At 28.1% G+C, this 25,322-nt stretch overlaps 1 protein-coding gene across 1 annotated transcript; it reads right to left on the minus strand.

Moving 5' to 3' along the window:
* Window positions 1-551: 551 nt before the first annotated feature.
* On the minus strand, window positions 552-25,322 carry LOC136974401 (phosphatidylinositol 4-kinase type 2-beta-like). Its single transcript, XM_067269265.1, has 9 exons — window positions 25,078-25,322; window positions 24,631-24,831; window positions 22,820-22,951; window positions 11,208-11,361; window positions 7,171-7,223; window positions 5,655-5,748; window positions 3,031-3,164; window positions 2,853-2,912; window positions 552-1,467 (listed from the first exon to the last, which is right to left on the minus strand). The coding sequence occupies exons 1-9, from the start codon at window positions 25,246-25,248 to the stop codon at window positions 1,303-1,305; spliced, it is 1,164 nt and encodes a 387-aa protein (XP_067125366.1). The 5' UTR covers window positions 25,249-25,322; the 3' UTR covers window positions 552-1,302.

Genomic DNA, 25,322 nt, shown 5'->3' on the forward strand with positions numbered 1-25,322 from the left:
ATATAATAAAAGAACATAGCCCTGTTTAAATTTGTGCCAGATAATTAAAAATCTTAATTTGTTTATATATTGTTAAAACTTTCTGAAAGCATTATTATTAATTCTGGCAAATCGTTGACGTTAATCTCGATATTACTTGGACTTACACTATGTACAGTACAGTACATACTCGTACTTCGAACTGGAAAGAGATTACAACTAACAAGATTTCCCTTAATCAGAGTTAAATGTACTGTACTGTACATTGCAGGTTTCTGCTGGGATGTCAGCAAGAGCCGGTAATATGGTCGGCACTAATGAGTACAGTATATGTATATGTATATATACATATATATATACTGTATAAATTAATAAAACACGAAAGAAAAGTTGTTTATTAAATTTTATAAAAGTTTTGTTTATAGTAAACTTTACAATTTTCCAAAAAATTAATTTATTAAATCCGAGATCTTTTGGGTATCTTCATTTAGTAACGAAAAAAACACAAAACTAGATGTCATTTATTTATTTATACTATTTATATACAGAAATATAATCTTGTATTATATTGCTTGAAAATTTACTTTCCGAAAATAATTAGAAATAATTTACATATAAATATTTAAAATAAAATTATTATTTTATATAGAACAACAATAATTTGCTATATCAACTATGAACTTATAAATGAGCAAACAACGAGCAGAATATTTTTTCTGAAAAGTTTTTATGAAAAAAAAGTTGATAAATTTTATTTGAATTTATCAGGATTTATATAACAATATATTTTTTAAAAACTTTTCATAGATCATTAATTATATTGCACTTTGATATTAATTTTAGTAATAAGTCAATTATTATTTATTATTTGACATATAAATTGAATGTCTAACATTATTTATATAAACAAATATATACAAGTGTGTATGCATATATTTACACAACATACACACATACATATACAAACAAATATAAATAAATTCCATCAAATTTCATTTTGTATAGGCACAGTTTTCTGTAATTATACATAAAAATTTGAATAAGTTAGAAGTTACCAAACAAATTCATATTATAAAGTGTTACTTAGTTACTGGTACTTTAAAAACATTTTGTTTCAATATGGCAGAAACCATATAATAAATGCAAATGAACAAATAAACAACAGATAATAAGTATAATATTGTAAGTGTTAATAATTTATTAGAATGAAAAATGAACTAAATGCTGCCATACAAATTAATGCAGTATTGAAAAATAATTCAGAATTATTGTAAGCTTGATAGTCAAAGCTGTAATATTGTGATAGTCTTTATATAAAAATTATTAACACCACGAAAATATTGGATATTTTTTAGAAAGTTTCGGTCTAAATCCTCTCCGAATTTTGTCGTCTTCGTCGAACGAACCGCGCTCGACGACGACCGACGGCATTTGTACCAGCCCGATCGGAGATTGCGCTTCTTTTAAGGCCTGCGTTAAATTTAAAATCTGTAAATAAAAAGCAGATAATATAAATATTTGATTATGAAATTTAAAAAAAATTAATATGTACATCCATATTATAAATTTATTTTTATGCTATAACTAGGGTTTTCGATTCCGACCGATCGAACTCGTCGAGTCTCGTTCGCTTTTATCGGACTTTATACTCGCTAACGCTCGACATCCGAAGCTTACGTATTTTAACAGCATTAAATAGAAATTGTCAAAGCATTATTAGTAAAGATGTAAGGAAACAAAACATAGTTAGTAAAGATTAAATACAACTAGTTTAGCTTTGTCATCCCATTTACAATACTGACATTACAGCATGCATAACACAATGTCAATTTGAGACTTTGTAAGGCAGAGTTAAAAATAGTCCAAACTAAAAGAAATTGCAGCAGATTCAGAAAATAATCAAATAAATTTTTTCAAATCCAGAAACACTGTTTGCAAAATATAAGCATGTATTTTATGCTCATTTATTTATTTTGTAAAGATTTAACAAAAAATACAGATGGAAGTAAAAAAACATACCAAAGAAGTCAAAAGTTTGCAAATTCTTTCAAGGTAGTCTCAAAGTCAAAAGATGGATGGCTGGATGGGAAGATGGTTAAGATGTCAGCCTACTGCTTGGGGACCCAGGGATTGAGTCCAGCATTAGTAACTCTCCAGGAATTTTTCATTAGTATTTTGACCTGGATAAATTGCATCCCATCCTTCACTATCCAGCCACCCTATTGTGGGCCTGACCAAACCCACGATGGCTATGAAAAAATGTTCCTCTTAGGCCAATAGGAAGGAAAGAGTAAAAAAATAAAATATGTGTATTTATAGTAAACTTTGAAACTATGAGATATGCTTTCACAAGATTATATAAACAACTTTTATGTAGCTTTCAATTACTTTCCTAAGGAGGACTAAGATAACTAAAAGTATTTGAAAGCTATGTAACAGTTGTTGATATATTCCATTAAAGCATATCTCGTAGTTTCAACTAATTAAAGAGGGGGTTTGAAAAACATAATATGAATTTTAATTAATCAATTGTATTTGCTAAACATATGAAATCTCAATATATAGGCCTAAATAAAAAGTAAGTAAACTAGACAAAATATTTTATTTGGATTCTATTAAAAATATGTAGAATTTTTGTTGCTTGAATGTATCATAGATACCAAAGTTCAATAAATAGGTACCTACGTATAGTATTTAAATGGCCTCGTGGAGTCTCAAAATACAACTAGGGTTTGGCAAAACTGTAACCCATTGATTGACATTGAAGTTTTGCTCTATAGCAGATTATAATTTCTAATAAAATGGAGATAAGTAAAAGAAAATAAAATGCATAATTTTGCAACGAGGAGAAAAAAACAGAATAAAATTCTTACTTGTCCTCTCATCACAGACATTTGCCTTTCAAATATTTGCGCATCAAATCCTTTATCTGTCTGTAATAATAATAATAATAAATGCATAAGTTAATTAAAACAGAAAAACAATTTAAGTTTTTAATTTTTTATAGTCATATTTTAGGAATTATTTAATTTTAGTTTATATTAATTTTACCTTAAATAATTCTAATAAATCATCACAAAGTTCTTGAACAAAATTCATATCTGAGATTTTAGGCAGAATTAAATCACGAGTTTCATTAGAAAATGGCACTTTGGCATTTGGTAACCAAGCCCAATGATAAGGATCTGTAGATAAAAAACAGCATTGTCATAAAGTTGAAATTTAGATGAATAATAAGAACAATAAAATTTATTAAAGGAATTAATTTCATTATTAATATATTCTGGATTATTATTTTGTTTTTTACTATATAACTTAGTTTCATAAAATTTGAAAAAATACACTATCTTTAGATTTAAAATTAATTACTTCAACATTCAAATTTAAAATAGGCCTATATGTGTTAAGCGTTTTTTCACTTATAATATTCAGAACAATCATCATTTAATTTAAATTGTAAAAAATTTTTAAAAATTCAACAAAAAATTTTTTAAGTAATTTCATGGCATTCAAGTTAACTCTGAGGGCCAAGGTGTAATGAAGAAATTTATTGTTATATTGAGAATTCTTTTTGTTCGTTTAATTAATGGCATTTTTAATCATAAAAAGTGAGAGTGCATTAAACTGTTTCCCACGGACTTACTTCCCTGTTGAAAATGATGCACCCAATGTGTCACTCTCGGAACTACGAACGAACACTCGACAATTGGTCCAAACCCACTAAAAACCTCGTAGCCCAGTCGTGGAAAAAACCCAGGAGGAGCCCCCCAATAAAAAGGAGGGGGTAAGAACAATCACGAGCAGTCGTCATTAATCTTCTAAACCGGCGTGTGTGTTCCGACCTGCCATTGTCGCTCGTCCTCTGCCTCCACCCGAGAATCCGTTCCCCGAAGCCGAGGAAACGAGGATTACCACCTTGAGGATCGAGAATAAAAAGGGGACTACGTCACACAGAACGTCTACGAGCATTTAAGGTATTTATCATCTCGCGAACTTACTGTGAGCTCTCGCTCTCGGTCAGGGTTGTGATCGATTTATCCCCCTCTTGCTAATCTTTGCACTATGCTTCTGAAATGTAGAATCTGTAAATAACACTATCCATCAATAAACTATTTTTGTTAATGTTAACTTGTGGAGTGTACTTCTTCTGGTAATCTCCTTCTGCCTCCATTCCGAATCCAGAAGCCCGTGAACGCGACCGCTCGTGCGGCGACCGACATAACAGCCGTCGAGATTTCCGTGTCCGGGAGATACGGCGGCGTCCATCGCGACCCGGCATCAAAGAGGTGCCGACCTTGCAATCACAACTCATATATAAATAGTAGTATTATTTATGAACATTCAGCAAAATTAGGAAAAAAAAAAACCTTCATTAAACCAGAAGCATTTTGGCACAACATGGCTTTATCATCAAAAAGTTCAACACTTTTTCAGAAATGTGAATTTCCTTAGAAATATCCTTTAAAAATACATATTAAATCACTCTTCTTAAACTCAAACTGTTCAATTTAGATTTTTTATCTGATAGCAGAAATATGACATTCTGACATTTATAGCTTAATAAAAATAAAGAAGTCAGATTCAATTAAAGATAAGCTTTATAAAATTTTAGTAAATTAAAATTCAAAGTTACAAAACAAAATCTAAAATATATATATAATATTTTATTTAAAAATGTGGACCATTCCTACCACATTCACACAAAGTTAATGAAATCCATTTCATGTATAAATTAACTACAGTATTACTTCGCATTTCATAATATCATATTAAGTAAATGATTGAAATTCAACATTAAAAGTTTCAATTTAGAAAATGTAATTGAACTATTTTGTTTCATACTGTTTAAATATGATTTTTCAGGCAAAGCAAAAATATCTCTAGAATTTCTACATGCAATAAACTAAATAATGGTGAAATAACTGTTAAAAAACAAAAGTATCAAAAGTTGCTCTTTGTGATAGTTGATCAACCAAGTGAGAACATACTAAAAGCTGTAGTCATCAAAGTTTAATTACAGATATTCGTTCTCATTTTCATCCGACGAATAAATTTTTTTTTTTTTTAAACAATTAAAAGACAGTTGTTTCAAAAATTAGACAATCACCATTTTTATTTTCCTTTAGTGTTCCAGAACCAAGAATCAGACAGCCAGACCTTTCCTTGTAGGCTACAGATTTTGTTAACTTTTAATGCAAATGTGATAAACATGCATATGCAATTTACATGGAACAACTTATATACTATTAATAGCACAAGCAAACATTCTAAATAATAAAATAATTTATTAAAAATGTTAATTAATTCTATTAATGTTTAAATTACTAAAATTTTGATATAGGAGTTTTACTTCAAATTTACAAAGTATTTTTTTTTTTTAAATTTTTAATTGATTCATAAATTTTGTTTTCTGAGTCTTATAATATATAAAACATGATCTACTACCTAAGACTACTAAAAAATAAGAATGAATACGCAGAAACCAGTTCTATAGTTTTGGAAATAATTATCTTCTTACTAATTCAATTTGGAAATAGTTTTGTATTCTGAGATGTATCATTTAAACCGAATTTATATCAAAATTTAAAATATTAAATTAGGCAAATAAATTGATTTGGTTTCTGTGAATTTATTTGATATTAACTGTGAACAAAAGCCTGGAATGTTTTACTTACACGCTCTCCATGAATCTGGATGTTTAAATGGAAATGATAGTCCATTATCTATTGCAGCAATTTTTATTTCTGCAGGTTTTTGTGTTGTCCAAGTCTAAAATAAAAAATTACATAATGTTTATTTTGTAAATATTATATTATTTAAATTATTATTATAAAAATTATAAGAATTAATTTTTTAACATGAAAATGTGAAAGTGCACTTTCACATTTTCCATAAATTTATAAAATCATATCTGTAAATTTTACATTTCACAATTCGGTATTTTTCCACCATTTTTCATAATCACGAAACTAAAATAACTTACTTGCAGAAGAATTAACAAAATAATGAAAAAATAATCATTTTTAATGTTTTTATCTTAAACATTTCAAAATTACATTAACCATTAGACAATGCTAACTGAAATTATTTTATAGTTTCTTGCTTATTTTAACATATGCACTTATGCAGTAGTAAACATTATTTTTTTTTTATTAGTGTGGATGGTAAATGTTGGCATTATACTATAAAAAAAAGTATAGTATAATGCCTTTTATCTTCAGAGATCAAGAATATCATTCTAAATAAAAAGACTTGAGTGGTAAAATATCAAAAAACCCAGAGAAAGTGGTGTTCCTAAAAAACAAAATTAAAGTGCTAGAACATTTAATGGGGGAAAATTCAGCAATTATACTAGCTCATGCTTTTGTTTTAAATGAATCTACCATAAGATACATTAAGAGTTTTGAAATAGTGTAGCAAAAATTTCTTCATATAAAAATGTAGTTTTATTTTCTAACCATATTTTTTTCAATTCCTTTTATTATTTTTTCAGTGTATCTTTCCTTTCCATATTTTTAACTTCTGCATTTGTGGTTTTGTAAAACATAACCCTCCCTATAAATACTATATTAATTCTACTATATTTAATTCAGGCATTGTTGTTGTTACATGATTACTGTGAGGTAAATTCTAATGAGCATTAATGAATGCAATGTATGACTTTCATCTTTAAAATGTAAAACATGTAAATAATTGATTGGGATACATATTTGAAACTTGTAACACAGAAAAAAATTACTCCATGTTAAATCAAAAAATCACAACAATCACTAAACGGAAGAAGCCATTTTTTCTATTTCCCCGTGACATTTTCACGAAGATTCCACTTATCTTCAACAGTCTCCAAAAACATTCCAAACAAACAACAGATCTTTGAACACTTAAAAAACCCCAAGAACAGACTCAAACATTAAAAACCCCAAAAAATATTAAATTTATTTTTAAATGTTTATAGGAAGACTTTTGAACATTTGAATGTTTTTGGAGACCACAGAATACGAGAAGTAGAATCTTCTTGAAAATATTACAGGAATTAGAAGAAAATGGTCCTAGAATTTGAAATTTGTTGTGATTTCTGGATATCTGAAACTATTTCATTGTTAAACAAATTTCTAAAGTATTTCTTTATATGTACAACATTTCATAACAGTTATTTCAAAATATATTTTAAATTAAGAAAGAGAATCATACCTCAATATTTTCAGGTTTTGTATATCTTATTAACCAATTGTCATTTCCTCTATCTGGAAAAAAAATTGTTTATAAATGACTTTTTATTAAAATTATGAAAACTTTTTGAAAATAATTTATAAAAACAATTATTACAATATATATATATATATATATTATAATGTACATATACTGTAAATAAACATAATAGAAAAAATTTGACAAGGGATGTATGCCAAACTAATTCTTAATTTCATTGAGACCACAGTATTTATGAATGTAAAGAAAGTGGTATGACAAAAGTTTTATTATATCAACAATACATCCATAATATGGAAATGTAAGGATGTTTATAAATTACAAACATTTTAAGATAGCCACACAACAGCTGTAAATGAACGGGTTAAATCTGGCCGTTCATTTACGGCTGTCGTGTGTGTATTTACTTATATTATCGGGTTTCGTTGACGTATATTTTAAGATATCAACGAAATACTATATGATAAATCAATTTAAATTGACGTGAAGAATAATTTGTTATACTATTACATTATTTTAAAATTTTTCAACAATTATAAATTACTATTGTTTCTATACATTAAAAGAAGCAATTTATTCTTAGAGATAATTATTCAAATTATGTAACAACAGATATAGTGTAGATAAGGCCAGTCTAATGGGTACACGACAACTGGTCGATTCATAATAAGCAACAGAGAAGTGGGCAACAGTCATCTGGACTATAGAAACTTGAAAATTTTTGCACACTTAGCAAGCACATACTATTTATTTATTTATTTGTAAATATTGGTAAAATATATATGGTATATGGTTAAGACTTACAAAATATTTGTTATAAGTTACAAATTATGAGTTACAAGTTATTTCCAACTTAGGAAAAGGAAATGCTTTAGAATAACATACCATGTTATTCCAAAACATTAATTATTTTATGTCAGAACACTTAACAAAGCACAACAAAGAAAAACAGTTCTTCCAAAACAAATTCTTTTAAAGAACTTTTATATGTTTTGTTTTAATTTATATTTTATTTAATGTATAATGTAATGTATTTTTAATTTTATGTAATTGTTCTCTTTGTTTTTATGTATATTTGTTAATTTTGTGAGTAGATATCAATTGTTCTTTGAGACTTTTCTATTTACTTGTAAAATAAATAAATAAATAAATAAATAAACTATGCAATATGTATAAATATGTTTATTAATTACAAAATCGTTCTTTTAACTCGTAAATTTAAAGACTATTATTTAGTACATCAATAGAAAAGAATTTTGATTTCTTTATAAAAAATGCCAAATTTGTATTTTGTCTGTTGTTTATCTCTTATTTTGTTACCCAGATGTCTGTCATCCACTCACCACTACCCAGTTGACAGTGTACCAGTCTAATGATATTTCATCAAAAGTAGATGCCTAAACATACTAATGGCAAGTTTAAACCTAGGCCTAGAAGTTGAAAAAAAATATAGATGCAATTTTTTGTCGCGTTATACGAAATTGTGTTATATGGGAGTTCACCGTATAATAATAGTTAAGATTAACCATGTGTTCAATTTCCATGAAGATAAACATTTAGCTATCCCTAAACTCTATTATGATAACGAAGCTGTCAGAATTCCATTTGTGACGTCAAACACCATTTGTGGACAACATAAACTTAAGATGTAAGATTGCCATAAGTCTAATAAAATAATTTAAATTTAAATATTGTTCTTATATTGTCTCATATTTATAATTTTTACCTTCCATTGCATTAAGTTTAACTTTTTTCTTTTACTTTCAATGAATCAGATACTAGTATTATGTTGTTTTGTCTTAAAACAAAACAAAAAGGAAGTTTAATAACAACTCTTATAATGTTATCTCTTTCCCGTAGTTGCTTAATCAATAGTGCCATTTCAAAATGCTTTGTTTAAACTGATTAATTTATTAATCAGTTAAATGACAATTTTTGTCCCATGCTACAATTCAAGCAAGAAGACAATAAATCACAAATAACTTTTTAATCAATTAAAAACTGATTAGTTATTAATATTAATTTAGTTTTTAACTGTTCTACAGCACACTGAACTTACACAATTAATAACTTCCAGTAACAAAACTGCAGCTAACAATAACAACTGTTAATGGATAATTTGTTTTAAGTATAATGTTGTTATCTAATTACAAATTGTTGCAGACAACTTTAAATTTGCATGATATCTAACAAAGTGTTTAATATCAAATCAAAATAACAAAATAAACTTAATAATATTCTTAGAGAACATTCTTTAAAGTTATCATCATATGGAATTTATTACTAAAATTTTTTATTTTTGTTCTATTCAATGTTATAAATAACATCATTGTAATGTTATATATATTATAAATTCTGGAGAAATCACAATCACTGTAAACTATTGAATGTAATTCAAAAAATACATTTAGTTTTTGCCAAAAAATGTTAAAATCAGAAATTAAATAGCAAGCTCTCAAGTCACCACAAAAATATACAGCAGAAACTTGATTATCTGAAATGGTTTAAAAGAAAGAAAAAAAAAAATGTTCTACATACCACAGAGTATAATACACAGAGACCAAACTCTCCGTGTAACTGAAAATTACTGTGTCACCTGTCAACTGTAGTGCTGCAAAACTAGGTCATATACAAAACATTGCATTAGATTTTGAGTAAATTCACTTACTTTAAATAATGTAATGCAATTACTATATTAATAGTTAACAAAACTTTAAATGCACAGTGTTTGATGCCCCAAAACAAAAACAAACAAGTTTCTGGATTATCCAAAATTCTGTTTTTTTTTTTTTTTTGAAAGACCCATGGTCCCATCAAGTTCAAATAATCAAGTTTCCACTCTATATAATTAATATGAAAATTGTAACAAATTAATTATGTATCACTGCAATCTATTTGTATGAATATTCATATTGAATACATATTTTGTAGCAACTAAAATTAATTAATTAAATCTTTATTTTTAGAATGGAGGTTTAAAGGTTTATTTTTAATTTTTTAGATAAATATGACAAACAAAAGATTTTAACCTTTTTTTTTAGTGAAGATAATACTGATACTAATACTCAAAGATAATTAATACTGATAATATTAATTTGAATAATTTTGGCACATTAAAAAGTAAAAACAAATACTTAAAATAAAAAAAGTCACTTAACAATAATAATAAAAATTTCAGTGTATTTTTAATTTACTTTTTGGGGACTCTCATCCAATAAATTTCACCAGAGTATCAGATATGATAATACATTTTACAAGCACTTCTACTGTGCTTTTAGTAACAAAAAGCACTTAAAAAGTTTTAAATTTACAAGTTAACTACAACACCTTGAGTTTACTATTATCCTGTTTAGCAAAAATTTGCTGTAATACAACTGATGATATTCTCCAAATTGGCATATGCTTCCTCCAGCATTAGTTCAATGTCATTTTTTGTTATTTCAGGATAACTAGCTGCTTCAGCTAGCTTTAACAGATAAGTATGATGACAGAACTTTCATCCCATGCTGCCACTCAAGCAAGAAGACAATAAATCACAAATAGTGTCAAGTATTAAAATTTAAAAACGATTTTTTATTTTATAATAAATCCATGAATATTTTAAAACAGTGTGCTGATTTTTCATGAGTTGATGGTATGAGAAGAGGTTGTGATAATTTAATGAATTCTTATAAATAAATTCTGTAGGTAAAATGGAGATAAGCAGAGTATTTCAGATTCTTTTATTGCAAAAAGAAATAACTGCAATAATATATCTATTGTGTTATAATTCATTAAATAATTTTAATAAAAATATTCATAAAACATTTATTACTTTTTGAACTATTTAGTGTAACAAACCATAATTAAAAAAAAATAACTAACAGATAAAAATAGAACATTTCTTCCATTTATGTTAACACAAATTAATGAGCTTCTTGGCAGAATGTATTAAATAAGAGATATCTAAGTATATGCACACACAGGCACACATGAATACACAATGTAGAGTTATTTTTAAAATAGAGTTAAAGATTTACCTGTATTCCGGATTATGTAATCTAATACAACAAGACGTTCAAACTGTAATTGGAACTGCTGCTGCAATTCTTCAGGTAATGGTTCACATTCAAATTTTTTTAACCAATAATCAGCATCTTTGTAATCTTCTACAAAAAGCTGAAATGATCCCACCTAAATTGTTCAAATAAACAGATAAATTAAACCAGAATTGTTTTGTTCAAATTCAAAAATTTTATGACAAATATATTTAAATATTGCCATTCATTTTCTAAGAATAAAATTCTTTCATATAAATTACTTTCATAACAAATTTGGTATCCATTATTAGATTAATTAAACAAATTATGATTTAATCAAACCTTCAATAATATGACATAAATAAAATATGATTAAATGATAAATTTTATTTTGTATAAAGTCAATTTGTATGTATTTAATTTCTAAATATTTTGTACAATATACTATGGTAATTCTAAAATGTTAACAATTGACTATAAAGATGTAAGTCTGCTACTTGGAATTGAATCAAGGCAGACAATCCCAGGAATTTTTCTTTTGCTGATCTGTCCCAAATATGTTGGGATACCATACTTTACCAACTGGTAGCCTGTACTATGAACCTGGCCAAACCCATAACGAGCATGTTAAAAACGTCCTATTAGTGCCCAAAGAGCAGAAAGAGTAAAAAGGTAATGCTGAATATTAATTTTACTATTACTAAATAATAATTTTTTAAAATTTTATTTGAAGACTTTTGAACTTTTAAAAGAAATTAATATGTATACCTAGAATAATTTTTATTGTTCTTCTACAAAAACACTTAATCTAAATACATTCCTTAAAAATTATCTGAAAAAATAAATGTAATGACAGGCTATTTATCCTACTAAAAAACTATACCGACAAACTATAATTACCTAAAAAATTGTAACAAAATACAATATAAATAAAGATTTAAATAAAGTAAAATAAACAGAACTGCATATATATAGTCAAATATATTTTGTATATATATGTGGTGTCTGTGGATGGCTGAGCTGAGCGTTAAGAGGTGCATGAAGAACTCAGTTTAAGAAAACACGAAGAACTTCTTATAACATATAAGGACGTACACTTTAATATAATACAGAAAATGTTACAACACAAGGAACACAAACAAATCGTCTTGAGGCGGACACGTTATAGCTTCTTCCTTTCCTACTCTTACCGTCGTCTTCTTTTTTTGCCTCGGGGGAGAAGAATGTACTTAAGCTTCGTCTTCGTCTTTTCCCGCGTGCACCAGAATGGGTGCGCACGACATTCGGCTCGACCATGTCGCTAGCGCGGGGGACAGGCACCACATATATATACAAAATATATTTGACTATATATATGCAGTTCAAGTATGTTGTTAGTACAAGTATAATATTTAGTCAATACACATGAAATGACAATGCCAAGATTGAAATAAAATATAAAACAACTGAATCTTTAATAAACTTCTAAAAAATGTTTTAACATAAAATAATATTTTGCTAAATTAATTAAACATAATAATGATGCATGGAAAACAATTATGTATATAAAACCAAATTCCTTCCTTCTTCCCCTAGATGTTGCATATAACAAGATATTAGTATTAATAAATTAATTAAAAAAAAAACACTAGTTTAAATACACCTAAACACCAAAAAACCAGAAAATAATGAATATATTTCCTGGAAAACAAGGAAATATATTCATTATTTGCTAAGAATTTCTTTAAACATTTTTATATAACAAGGCAGACAAGTAGCTTAAAACAAAAAGTTGACTCCACCTATAAAAACTATTGTTTCCTGAGGTTGTTGAAGAAAGACAAGATATTAGGACATTTTATTGTTTCTTCTGATTTGTGAATATTTTTTTGTTTTTATTATTATCCTTGGCCATTTCATTTGTCAATTAATGTATTATTAATTGAAATATTTTAAAAACTCATTTATTGTTAGTGGTGAATTTAGTTTGAGATATAATTTTTCTTTCCATATTCTTTTGTGTGCTTTCTTGTTTTACCATGGAGGGTAAATCACATAATAAACCTTTTTGCAGTAAAATGAAAAAAGATTTTTTACATCATCCAATTCTGTGACAAGGAAGCTGAAAATAGCAATTTTATCATTCCTGTTGCACATTTTACAAAGCACATAAACAAGATTGCTAGAGTATCATTTTCAACAATAAAAAAAATAGTAATAATTGTCAGGAGCAGGCAGTGAAGATGAGACAAATTTTACTTCATTGATAGAGTTCAAAAAAAATTCTGTCATTAGATTGTGTTGATTAGGCAATGTTGATTGTGACGTGATTAGAAGAACAATCCATGGTTTTTACATCAAAGAGAACGTCCTGTCAATTCCTAAATTACTACTGTCATAAAGAGAAGTTCAATTTTCCTTGAAATAAACTGACATAACACATAAGTATAAGTTTTGTGTATATAAGCTGATGTCGGTCTAAGATATTGTCTGGCTAAGTTAGCCAGACAATATCTTAGACCAACATCAGCTTATATACACAAAACATTTGAAAAATGAAGCATCTATTACGAATTTATTATAAATTCAATAATAATATATAAATTATAAATAAACAAATATACTGTAGATGTTATTTTTCAATGTATATTTAAACTAAAATAAAAGTAACAATAGAATATTTTAAACAGAAACATAATATAATATTTAAGCTCCTGTTTAGTTGAATAAGTATAATTATTATTTACCCATAAAATCATTTAGCATTCTTTATTGTGTCACAAGTGAAGGAATCAATTTAAACAAGATAAAATGTTTTTTTGAGACTTGTATGTCTCACAAGATAGCATGACGTTAGGGTCGTCAATTCAAACTCGGTGAAGATCTAGTGCATTCCCAACAACCGACGTGCCAAGCAGTAAGGCACACTGCTCAAAATTAAATGAGAAAATTGAGGTTGAAAATTGTATAAGCACTTAAAACCTTTAGAATTTCCATCATTTGTAGGTTGGCCAGTGGCTTGGTGAATGTGCCAATTCTATAATTAAGAGATTGGTGTTTCAAATCTTGTTGGTATTAACAAGATTTTTTTTCTAAAACTATAATTTTTACTTTATTCTTGGTATTTTTAAATTTATTATATTTATTTAAAATTATATGCAAATATTCAAGTACTTACATATGGGTTTTGTATATATTTATTTGGAAAGATGGTAAGATATAAACAAAATTGTTATTCAAAATCAATTCTGTTAATAAAAAAGACATTTTTATGATGCCATACTCTCTGACAACAATGTTACAAAAAGATTTTGTCATTTTCATAAATATAAATAAGTTCATCACAATCTATTAATTTATTTTCTCCAACGTGTCGATTTGCTCGGCAATGTTATCTCCTACCGTCTTTGCAAGTTCCAAAAGTGACGAAGGTTAGATCTCGGTTGCAATTAGATCTTGATTTTGAAAGATGCTTTCACAATATCAATACATAAGAGAATCCTTTAAATGTAATTTTGCAATATTGTCCTGCAATGATTCTTCTATGCTATCAATTTTAGCAAGAGATGTGGAAGCCATCATTTTGTTATTTAACAAACATTCAATAATAGAAACATTTAGGTTAAACAATGGCTTTGTTGATGGATTAAGTATATACATAAAAATACAGAAAATGTGTTGTTTTTAAATAAATATTGTTAGGTAGCAGTTTAGCATTTCTTAACTGCTTTTGACATAGATGCATTACTTGAAACCATTGATTTTATTGTATTTTTATTCTGTTTATGGTACATTTGTAGTTTTATAAAAATAAATTAGTTTTTCTCTCTGACAATAAATTTTAAAATGCCAAGAATAAAGTGAAAATTATAATTTTAAAGAAAAAAAATTCATTGATATCAGCAAGATTCAAAACACCAATCTCCCAAATATAAAAACTGGCACACCCCCATCAAGCCACCAGTCAATCTACAAGACAGTAGAAATTTTAAAGGTTTTAAGTGATTATGCAAATTTTCAACCTCAATTTTCTCATTTAATTTTGAGTAATATGCCGTACTGCTTGGAACATCTTAGTCATTGTGGATGCATTATATCCTCACCAAGTATGACCAAAATTGGTGACCCCAACGTCATGCCAATCCACTTGTCAGCCTCAGATATCACTCCTAGGTACAGTACCTAGTCTTTCAGTTATGCGAATAGCAGCACGAACATGTCGAGAATATAAAGTAGTATCAACTTGTTCAGTGGGATCGTTCACTGACTTAACATACAGTTTAAGTCACTCTTTCTCAAATATTCAATTTTTTTCTATCTAATTTGTTTTATAATTACTCTAACAATTAATTACTAATTCAATAAAATAAAAAACAAAAAAAAGAAAAGAAATATCTGAGATGATGCTTTCTGAACCTCACAACAGTTGAGTTAGGTTGATGTTTTCAATGGCAACTTTGAAAGTGCAGATTATGTGACATTTTTATTTTCATTTCAGCTAATTTCTAGGAGATATATGCCACTGTATTATTAGGCAAGAAAATTATGGTACCTCTAACACTTAAAAAATTTAATAATATATCACTATCAATCAGTCTTACTGAAAACTGGTAATATTAGTGATTTTGTGATTGGAATAATGTAGGTACACTACATGATAAAAATCTACTTATAAAGAAGTAAACATAGCCCTAGCCCCATTTTCTTTCATGCTTGTTCACTGATTCATGTAATTGCTTCATTTATTTCTTTTTGTCACAGTAACTGTGACAAAAAGACAATTACATTATACATAATAAAAAATAATAATACATCAAATATTTGCATGAATCAATAAATAAATATATACATCTTTTATAATATGGATAATTATATCTATTATGAAAGTGGATACATTTCCATACAACACTGAATAATAATAATAATTATATACTATCTATTTAATAACTAACATTTGTAATAACATTTGTTATAACTAATTTGCAATAATTAAACTAGTACTGGAAAGATAAACTATTAAAAAACAAAAACCGTAATGTTTCCAGCAATAAAAACTATTTAATAATAACGTTTTCGACTGTTTTAAACAGCCATCATCAGTTACAACGAACTTAAACAAAAAAGAATGCAGAAAAAAATAGAACACAAGCAATACAAAATATTTAAAATTCAAAAATAATTCCAAAGTAAAAAATGCCGACGTATATTAGAAACTAATAAAACTGCGCATGCGCTAAATATCGTAGTAAGAATAAAAATAAAAACAAAATAACAAAAATACTTCCGCAAAAATATTTCTATTACAAGAAAAGAAACGTTATGCATTTCGGTAAAACGACTTCCATGCCGTGGATAAAGCATCTGCATCCCTATGGTTAATGCAACCCGTGTTAACGTGGGCTTTGTATATTTCCAGCTTTTCTAGATGTTTCAGCATTTGTTTGTTGGTCGTGGCCCTGATAATAGATGCTTTGTCCCAATGAACGTCGACATCTTGATGCTTAGCGAAAGCTGCTAGCACAGTAGAATCTAAGCTCTTATTGATGGAGTATCTATGCTCCTTAAGCCTCTGCTTTAAATGTCTCATAGTTGCACCAACGTATACCAGATCTGTGTTAAATCGGCGATCTTTTAAAGGTATAGAATATACCCCCGTCTTAAAACTCTGGTTTTCTTTCTTCTTGTCGTTTCTTAATAATCGATATACTGTAGGATTACGCCGATATAACACCTTCATGTTGTTATTTCTGGCTACTTTCTTAATCATCGTGTGCAAGAATGGAAAATAATTGAGAATCACTTTTCTTCCTTGATTCATAGGAGGAAGCTGCCGATTTTTTGCCTTCCGAAATTTGTCGATAAGCCCATCAATCTCCTTACTCCGATATCCGTGTTGTAATGCTGTAGTGCGGATGTAATCTAACTCCTTGTAGGTGTCAATAACACTGGTGCAATGTGTGTGAGCACGTTTGATCCAGGCGTGAAAAGCTGCATACTTAAAATTCATAGGATCGAAAGAATTTTTTGGTATAATAATGGGCTGATAGCTGGGTTTTCTATAAACGTCCGTCCATATTTGACCCTCCTTGCATGTGATTGAAAGATCAAGGAAATTTACATTAGAAGCACTTTCTTGGTCCAGCGCTAAAGTCAAACCATACGGGTTTTTGTTGATTTCTTGAAGGAACTGCAGAGCGCTACTATTATTTTTCCAAAGGATGAAAACATCATCAACATATCTTGCATATAAAATGATTTGGTGTTGAAAGAAGGGTATGACTTTGTTTTCCAAGCGACGTAAAACAAGCTCACATAAAATAGAGGACATAGGGCTCCCCATAGGTACCCCTCTTTCTTGCAAATATGTTTCATCTTCAAATTCGAAAAACGATGTGTAACATATTAAATTTGCAAGCTCCAAAATGCTGGAATGGTATTTCGTTGCATTATCTATATTAGCAAAAAGAAAGTCTCTCAGTTCACAAAAACACGGCGGCAGTCTTATAGACGGAAACAAGGACTTAAAATCCATCACTGTCATATATTCCTTATCCTTGAGTGTAATGTTGTTGAGTTTTTCCACCAGTTGCACTGCGTTTTGTATAGCATAGGGGTATTCTTGAATCTTTGGCCGGATAAACTTGACAAGCTGCTTCTCAATGGCAAATGTAGGGGATCCGCACTTCTCTATTACAGGGCGTATTTGGTAACCAGGCTTGTGCGTTTTACCAAAAGCGAAAATTCTAGGCGTTTTTGGAGCCTGTAAAACTGAATTATGCATACGTAAAATACGAGCCAACGGGGTTAAAGAGAATTTCTTGACTCTTTGCTGCAGCGATTCCATATATTTGTTGGGAGCATGTTGACATTCGGTGGTTCTGATGTATTCATGTAATTTATGGTTATACGAGTCACGTTTTGTAAGGACAACTCCTTTAGATTTATCTGCTTTAATAAGTACTATATCATTCATTTGTAGCCATTGTCTTGACATTTCAATGCAGCTGTGGAAACGTCTTGCTTCTAAGTTAGACTTTCTTTCATTTGCGGAGCTAAACCTTGCTTTCCATCTGATGTAATCTTGCCCAGTAGTATTCATATCCTTGATAATTAATTCAATATTTGGAACAATATCCTCAGGCCTTGGTACAGTAGTAGGAGCATAGAGAGGGCCATATTTTAGAGCTTCAAAAAGACACTTTGGAGGAGTGATGTTATCCCAAGCTGTTACAAATGTATTATTTATCAAACGAGGTTTGACGTTCTGCCCACGTAGTAACCATTTAAGTTTTTTGACATAGTTACGTTTTAAGTTTCTTTCGAAGGAGTACGTTAAGCTGATCATTCTGCTGTTGACATCCTTCAGAAGCAACGGGTCTTGCTCGTAAAGGTGATCTTCCAAGCGAATAAGCTCATGTAATAAGGCATAATAACGCCTTCTAGAATACCTGATGGCTTTGTTAAGGCAAAGATGTTTCAGTTTTGGTAATAAAGACTCACACCCTACAGGGAGACGTATCCGATAAATGGAATTCGGGAAAACATTATTTAAGCAGCATTGCGAAAGGAATTCAAACTTTCCCTTTGCTTTGTATAGCTTGATAACAATTCTTCTATATGTCTTGGCCGGCGTAGCCATGAAGTGCAATAATTAAACTAGTACTGGAAAGATAAACTATTAAAAAACAAAAACCGTAATGTTTCCAGCAATAAAAACTATTTAATAATAACGTTTTCGACTGTTTTAAACAGCCATCATCAGTTACAACGAACTTAAACAAAAAAGAATGCAGAAAAAAATAGAACACAAGCAATACAAATATTTAAAATTCAAAAATAATTCCAAAGTAAAAAATGCCGACGTATATTAGAAACTAATAAAACTGCGCATGCGCTAAATATCGTAGTAAGAATAAAAATAAAAATAAAAACAAAATAACAAAAATACTTCCGCAAATAACAAAAATAAACAAAACAAAATAACAAAAATACTTCATTGGGACAAAGCATCTATTATCAGGGCCACGACCAACAAACAAATGCTGAAACATCTAGAAAAGCTGGAAATATACAAAGCCCACGTTAACACGGGTTGCATTAACCATAGGGATGCAGATGCTTTATCCACGGCATGGAAGTCGTTTTACCGAAATGCATAACGTTTCTTTTCTTGTAATAGAAATATTTTTGCGGAAGTATTTTTGTTATTTTGTTTTTATTTTTATTCTTACTACGATATTTAGCGCATGCGCAGTTTTATTAGTTTCTAATATACGTCGGCATTTTTTACTTTGGAATTATTTTTGAATTTTAAATATTTTGTATTGCTTGTGTTCTATTTTTTTCTGCATTCTTTTTTGTTTAAGTTCGTTGTAACTGATGATGGCTGTTTAAAACAGTCGAAAACGTTATTATTAAATAGTTTTTATTGCTGGAAACATTACGGTTTTTGTTTTTTAATATTTTTTTTTTTTTTTAATAACTAATTTGTTTAATAAATAGCTTTATAACTAATAAATATTCCAAAATAATTTATGAAAACAAAACATAATATAAATATCCTTAGAAACAATTAATATCACAGTTAATATCATTAATGTTATTAATCTCTAAACTTTACATATATATTTAAAGTGCTCATTATATATATATATTTAAACAAAGTTCTTTGTAAGAATCCATATGTTTATTGTATTAAAAAAGTGCTATCAAAATTAGAAATTCCATGTTATGTTAGGTAAAAAACTTTAATTTAATCAAGTATTTTCATCTTGAGGAAACCGTGTTTTATGTTTTCTTTCTTGCGTAGACACAATGCAGTGACAGTTGATTTAAAACACTGGCAAATTTTCATCCTTTATTCAGTTGGACCAACCAAATAAAGGATGAAAATTTGCCCAGTGTTTTAAATTAATCAAGTATATTTTTAATGCAAAATAATATTAGACAATTATTTTAATAGTATTAGACAATCAATTTATTTATATATATTAGAGTGTCCCTTATTTTTCGAATATTTTTTTCTTCTAATGCAGACTTGCATCGAATCATTTCCATACATATGGTGCTAGAGAAGTGGCACGTATTCGCTTTGTTTGCCATTCTAACACAATTTGTTGGGCTATTAACACGTACAGTTTTTTTTCCAAAGATGTCAGTGGAATTACGAAGCACTAAAAAACATATTTTCTTAGCCGGAGAGATAAACCACCAAATCACGGGTGCAAAATTACCGTCAAATTGGCAAGTACTCGCAGTTTGGTTTTTTAACATTCGCAAAGTTAAACTAACTGTGAGTGAAAGCGTAAATCTTGTAATACACTAGTGTGTCATATTTTGGGAAAAAGCTAGAATACCTGAAAAAACCATACCTAACTGTGTCAAGAAATTGGTGGATATTTATCAGGTATGGAAACTCTATATGTGGTTTATCTCTCCAACTAAGAAAATATATATTTTTTAGGGCTTCGTAATTCCACCGACATCTTCGGAAAAAAAACTATACATGTTAATAGCCTGACAAATTGTGTTAGAATGACAAACAAAGCAAATACGTGCCACTTCTCTAGCACCATATGTATGGAAATGATTCGATGCAAGTCGGCATGGGTTCTAGTCATCAAAATGGGCTGAAATTTATTGTGGAAGTATTTAAGGGTAAAATAAACAAAACTAGGCCCTATGCGTTAAAAAAAAAAATTCGAAAAATAAGAAACACCCTAACATATATATATATATATATATATATATATATATACAGTGAATGATCGGTTAACGAACACAATCCGTTCCAAGACTTTGTTCACTATCCAAATTGTTCATTAACCAATTATTGATTTATCATAGGTTTTTATGGGAATTTGATTAATTTGTTCCGGAGACCCCAAAAAATAAAAAATTATATACTTTCTTATTACATTTATTTATATGTAATAATAAAAATACGTATATACATACACAGTCTTGCATTTTTATTAGTCATGTTTTTTCCATTTGTGGGGGTTAAAGAATATGTCTAATGTCAATTGCTTTTCTCTCTTCTTCAGGATTTTTCAGAAGTAATTAATAGCATTGTAATTGTAGAGATCCTCAAGCCTATTAACCTCACCTTGATTTCGATGCCATTCTAAGACCGTTAACCGTTGTTCTGACATCCTCCCACTTTTTCAAAAGATCTTTAATAGCAGATATCGGCATTAATCCTCTTTGTCAAAAGAAAACATATCTTGCCGAGTTTCTTGGTGTTCTTCTGTCGTCAGATCCATTTCAGGTTCCATTATGAGCTCTTCAATGTTCTTTATTTCTCAAATGTGATTTTTGTTACTCCTTTAGCTGCTTAAGACTTCTTTATTATACTGTATCTTTCTTAGATAAGATTAAACTGCAGTCTACTGTAGACCTATTCAAGCATACTGCCCTGTCATATCAGACATCTTCTGCCCACTCTCTACTTTTGCTATTATACTCTCACCTTTTGAAAATAAAAACAGATGCAAAACTCAACAAGTATCCACCCGACAGTCTCGTGAATACTACAAAAAAATTGTTTCTGTCAGAAAAATAAAAGGCTGGAATTACAAGGGAGAGTTTTCAAAGTTCGGAGGAATACTATCCGATCGGTATATACCAGGTCGAGTGTCGACGTCGATGTCGACGTCTCCACACTCCGAAAAGTTTTGAATTGTTGCCCAAAGACGAGGGAAGACCAATCGGTATTCATTATTTTACGTCACTTCATCTTGTGTTTGTTCTGCGACTTATCCGAACATAAAAATCTTTCACGAAAGTGTTCATTATCCAATTTGTTCATTAACTGATCATCCACTGTATATTCAAATTTATAAAATTTAAAAAATAGATATATATGTGTTATTATATGGAAATTCAAAAGATCCTTTCCAAAGTTTAGTTCCATAATAATAATCATCATCATAACTTTACATCATTACATATGAATTTGCCAATACAAAATGAATTTTCCTTTTTGAGTTTAAGTTTTGTCTTATTTTGAATATACTATATATATATATATACACTTTACAATAATCTGTGCATTGCCATTGTTTATTTATTTAAATAAGTTAGCTATTTAGTTTTTTATTTATAAAATATTTATATATAAAACACAAATTAATATTATATATAAATTTAATAATCAAATGATAAAGCCAGATTCATTATTGCAGAAATGACCCATAAGGTTATATATTTTAAATTAATTAGTATGGAAACAAAGACTGAACAGAATAGTTGGTTGTATAATTCGAACACATCTGCACGGTTAGAAGTTGCGGGTTTGAGTCCCACACCGAATCAACCTTCTCTTCTAGAATATTCTAATTTTAATTATTAAATTTAATACAAGATAACTAAAATGCCTAACTTTAGTCCAAGTTACATAAATATCTGAACATTTATTTAATCAATTTAAAGCCATATTTATTATTAGGTTATATCAATTATTAATATATAACTTTTTCTTGCTTTTTATATAATTATATATAAATTGATTTGCTTTATACGAGAAAAGACATTTCAACTTTTGTTTTATTTTATAAAACTAACTGCTTAAACGTTAAATGATAACTACTTTAATATTTCACACTCACAGCCAAAGAAAAATTACTACTTACTTTTGGATGAAGTCCTATTCTGTGAAAATGACGTCCTACTTTTGGAAATCTTTCCGAAACATTTCGTTTTGTTCTAGCTTTTGCTCTATCGAGTGCAGTGTAGTTAAAAGTTTCACTGGCTAATTTCACCACCTTTTCAGAATTATTAATCATAATATAAAATGATTTAATCACATAAATAATTATTTCTATTAAATAAGTAAGCAAAGTCATATCACATTTCAAATTATTAGTAATAAATATGTAAAATTATTTTAAAAATTTTATACATAACTGAATATTTAGAATAGAATAAATATTTAGAATTATCATCTTATGTTAAAAGGATTATATTTTTTATAATTATTTGTTCAAATTTAGAATAAAAAAGTTATATTTTAAATTCAATTGAATCTAAAATAAAATGAACGTTTAACAGACTATCCCAAAGGGAAAATTATAGTATATATCATGCATAATCAAAATTACTCGCATATTTTTAAAACTGGCAATAATATATTTTCTGTTTGATTATACATAAGAGTTATCATTTAATGTTAATACATAAGAGTATATATCTTAAATTAAAGTAAAATTTGAAAAATTATGAAAAAAAAAACATTGAAAAATGTTCATTATAAAGCTAATATTAAAATAAAAAAATAATGCTTTTCAATATTAAAATCTCTTATGGGACAAATTGATTTTTGATAAGAATGAAATATCTGTAGAATCATATTAGTTATGCAAATTAAATATACTGATAAATTTTAATTTACATAATACAAATCTAAAAGTTTATTCAAATATATATAAAGTTTATTAAATCATAAGTAATTTTATATTTTAAATTTTTAAAACATTAAATGTTTATTTTATATTAATAAATATGAGTGAACAACTTTCAAAAATGTATGAAATGACTTAAGAAACAATAACTTTAACAATAAAATTGTTTTATTACAGTATTTTCCTATCAAGATATACAGAAGTATTATAAAATTACTTTTAAAAAAAGCTGTAAATTATTTTTGAATGTTAATTTAAATTTTTAAATTATTAAACATTGCAATCACAGTATTTTTCAGAATATCCTGTTATAAGATATTTCATATTTCTCATATATTACATATAAATTTTAATTAAATTCATAATTCAACTATCTGAAAGCATTTATAATAAAATTATTTATGCACACAAAGACAATTAAATATAAAAATACTAAAACTGAAATGATATCTATTTAATTTCTGCATAGCGTATCATACATTAAGTAATTACATGCAGAGTTATCAAGAATTATTTGAAGATTATGAATCATATAAATGATTTATTGTTCAATTATATATTATTACTTGTATGTTTAACATGTCTGTAATATGTATAATGTTATAATATAAAAACTCGAGTAGACAGAAAAAATTGAGTGATTCGTACTAATAGATTTTCAAAACTATAAAAAATTTATAAGCTAAATTTTTCTATAAAACTTATACTAAACAAATAAGATATTTTTTCTATAATTGATAGAAATAACAAAACTGTTTATATTACTTGAATTTTTTTACTATAATTATCAAAAGTTATTGCAAAAGTCTATACCGAATTTCTTTTTAAATGTGCGAAAAACTCTATCTTACATTCTACAATATTTTTTATAATCTGTCGTTATAATTAATACGCCTAATTACCGAGAGTATATTTGATATTACTAAATGCTAACACTTTTATCTAAAATGAAACGGACGTAAAAATTACGACGTCGACGTCGTCAAAACCGACGAAGATAAAAAATATTTGCGGATACTTTCTTTATTATTTAAAATACAAACCTTTGTGTTCGGTACGATACCGAGCTCTAATTTGCCGTCGACCACGGACGCTCCGGCTTCGGACAAGTAGCCCTGATTAGGAACGAGACAACTACGTCCAAAACAGCAAGGGCAACATAACCTATGCATCCACTTAGTCCACTTTGGATTAAGTCTTCCATAAGGCTCTTCATTTTTAGGTTTAAATATTCCAATTGTTTTCTGTTTAAAAACATATACTTAAATGAGGAAAAACTCTTAAAAATTAACACCATTATCCGAATAGCTCAACATATTCGTAAGAACAAGTAAAATAATATAATATACAGTATATATACAAAACAGTAGAAGTAACATTTAGGACATCACCCATATAAGTGTGTGTATGTGTGTATATGTATATATAAATAATCTCATTAAACAAAAAACAAAACAAAAAAAAAGTACATTTCAGCATTTACGACTCACCGTTCCATCAGAGTTTTTCACAAAATAACTACCGCTAGATCCCTGATATATTCTTTCCGGTAAAAATCCATTTTCAATAGCAATTTCCGCATCCCTCATAATACCCGAGAAGGTGGGATCATTGGGGAAAGAATTGAGATTGAAACTGGCATAGTTCTGCATTTCTGCCATAACGTAACTTACCAGGTGACAGAACAGGTGAGCGACAATGCGCGCTCTAACGGTGCATTAATAATATTTCCTGT

This window comes from Centruroides vittatus, unplaced genomic scaffold, assembly GCF_030686945.1.
Source record: "Centruroides vittatus isolate TY-2023 unplaced genomic scaffold, ASM3068694v2 contig_349, whole genome shotgun sequence".
NCBI classification, from domain to species: domain Eukaryota; kingdom Metazoa; phylum Arthropoda; class Arachnida; order Scorpiones; family Buthidae; genus Centruroides; species Centruroides vittatus.

Coding starts and splice junctions, on each gene's coding strand:
- LOC136974401 (XM_067269265.1), bottom strand. CDS start 25,248: ATGGCAGAAATGCAGAACTATGCCAGTTTCAATCTCAATTCTTTCCCC. Junction 22,952..24,630: donor GTATCGTACCGAACACAAAG/GTTTGTATTTTA, acceptor AATTCTGAAAAG/GTGGTGAAATTAGCCAGTGA. Junction 3,165..5,654: donor TCCAGATTCATGGAGAGCGT/GTAAGTAAAACA, acceptor TTTTATCTACAG/ATCCTTATCATTGGGCTTGG.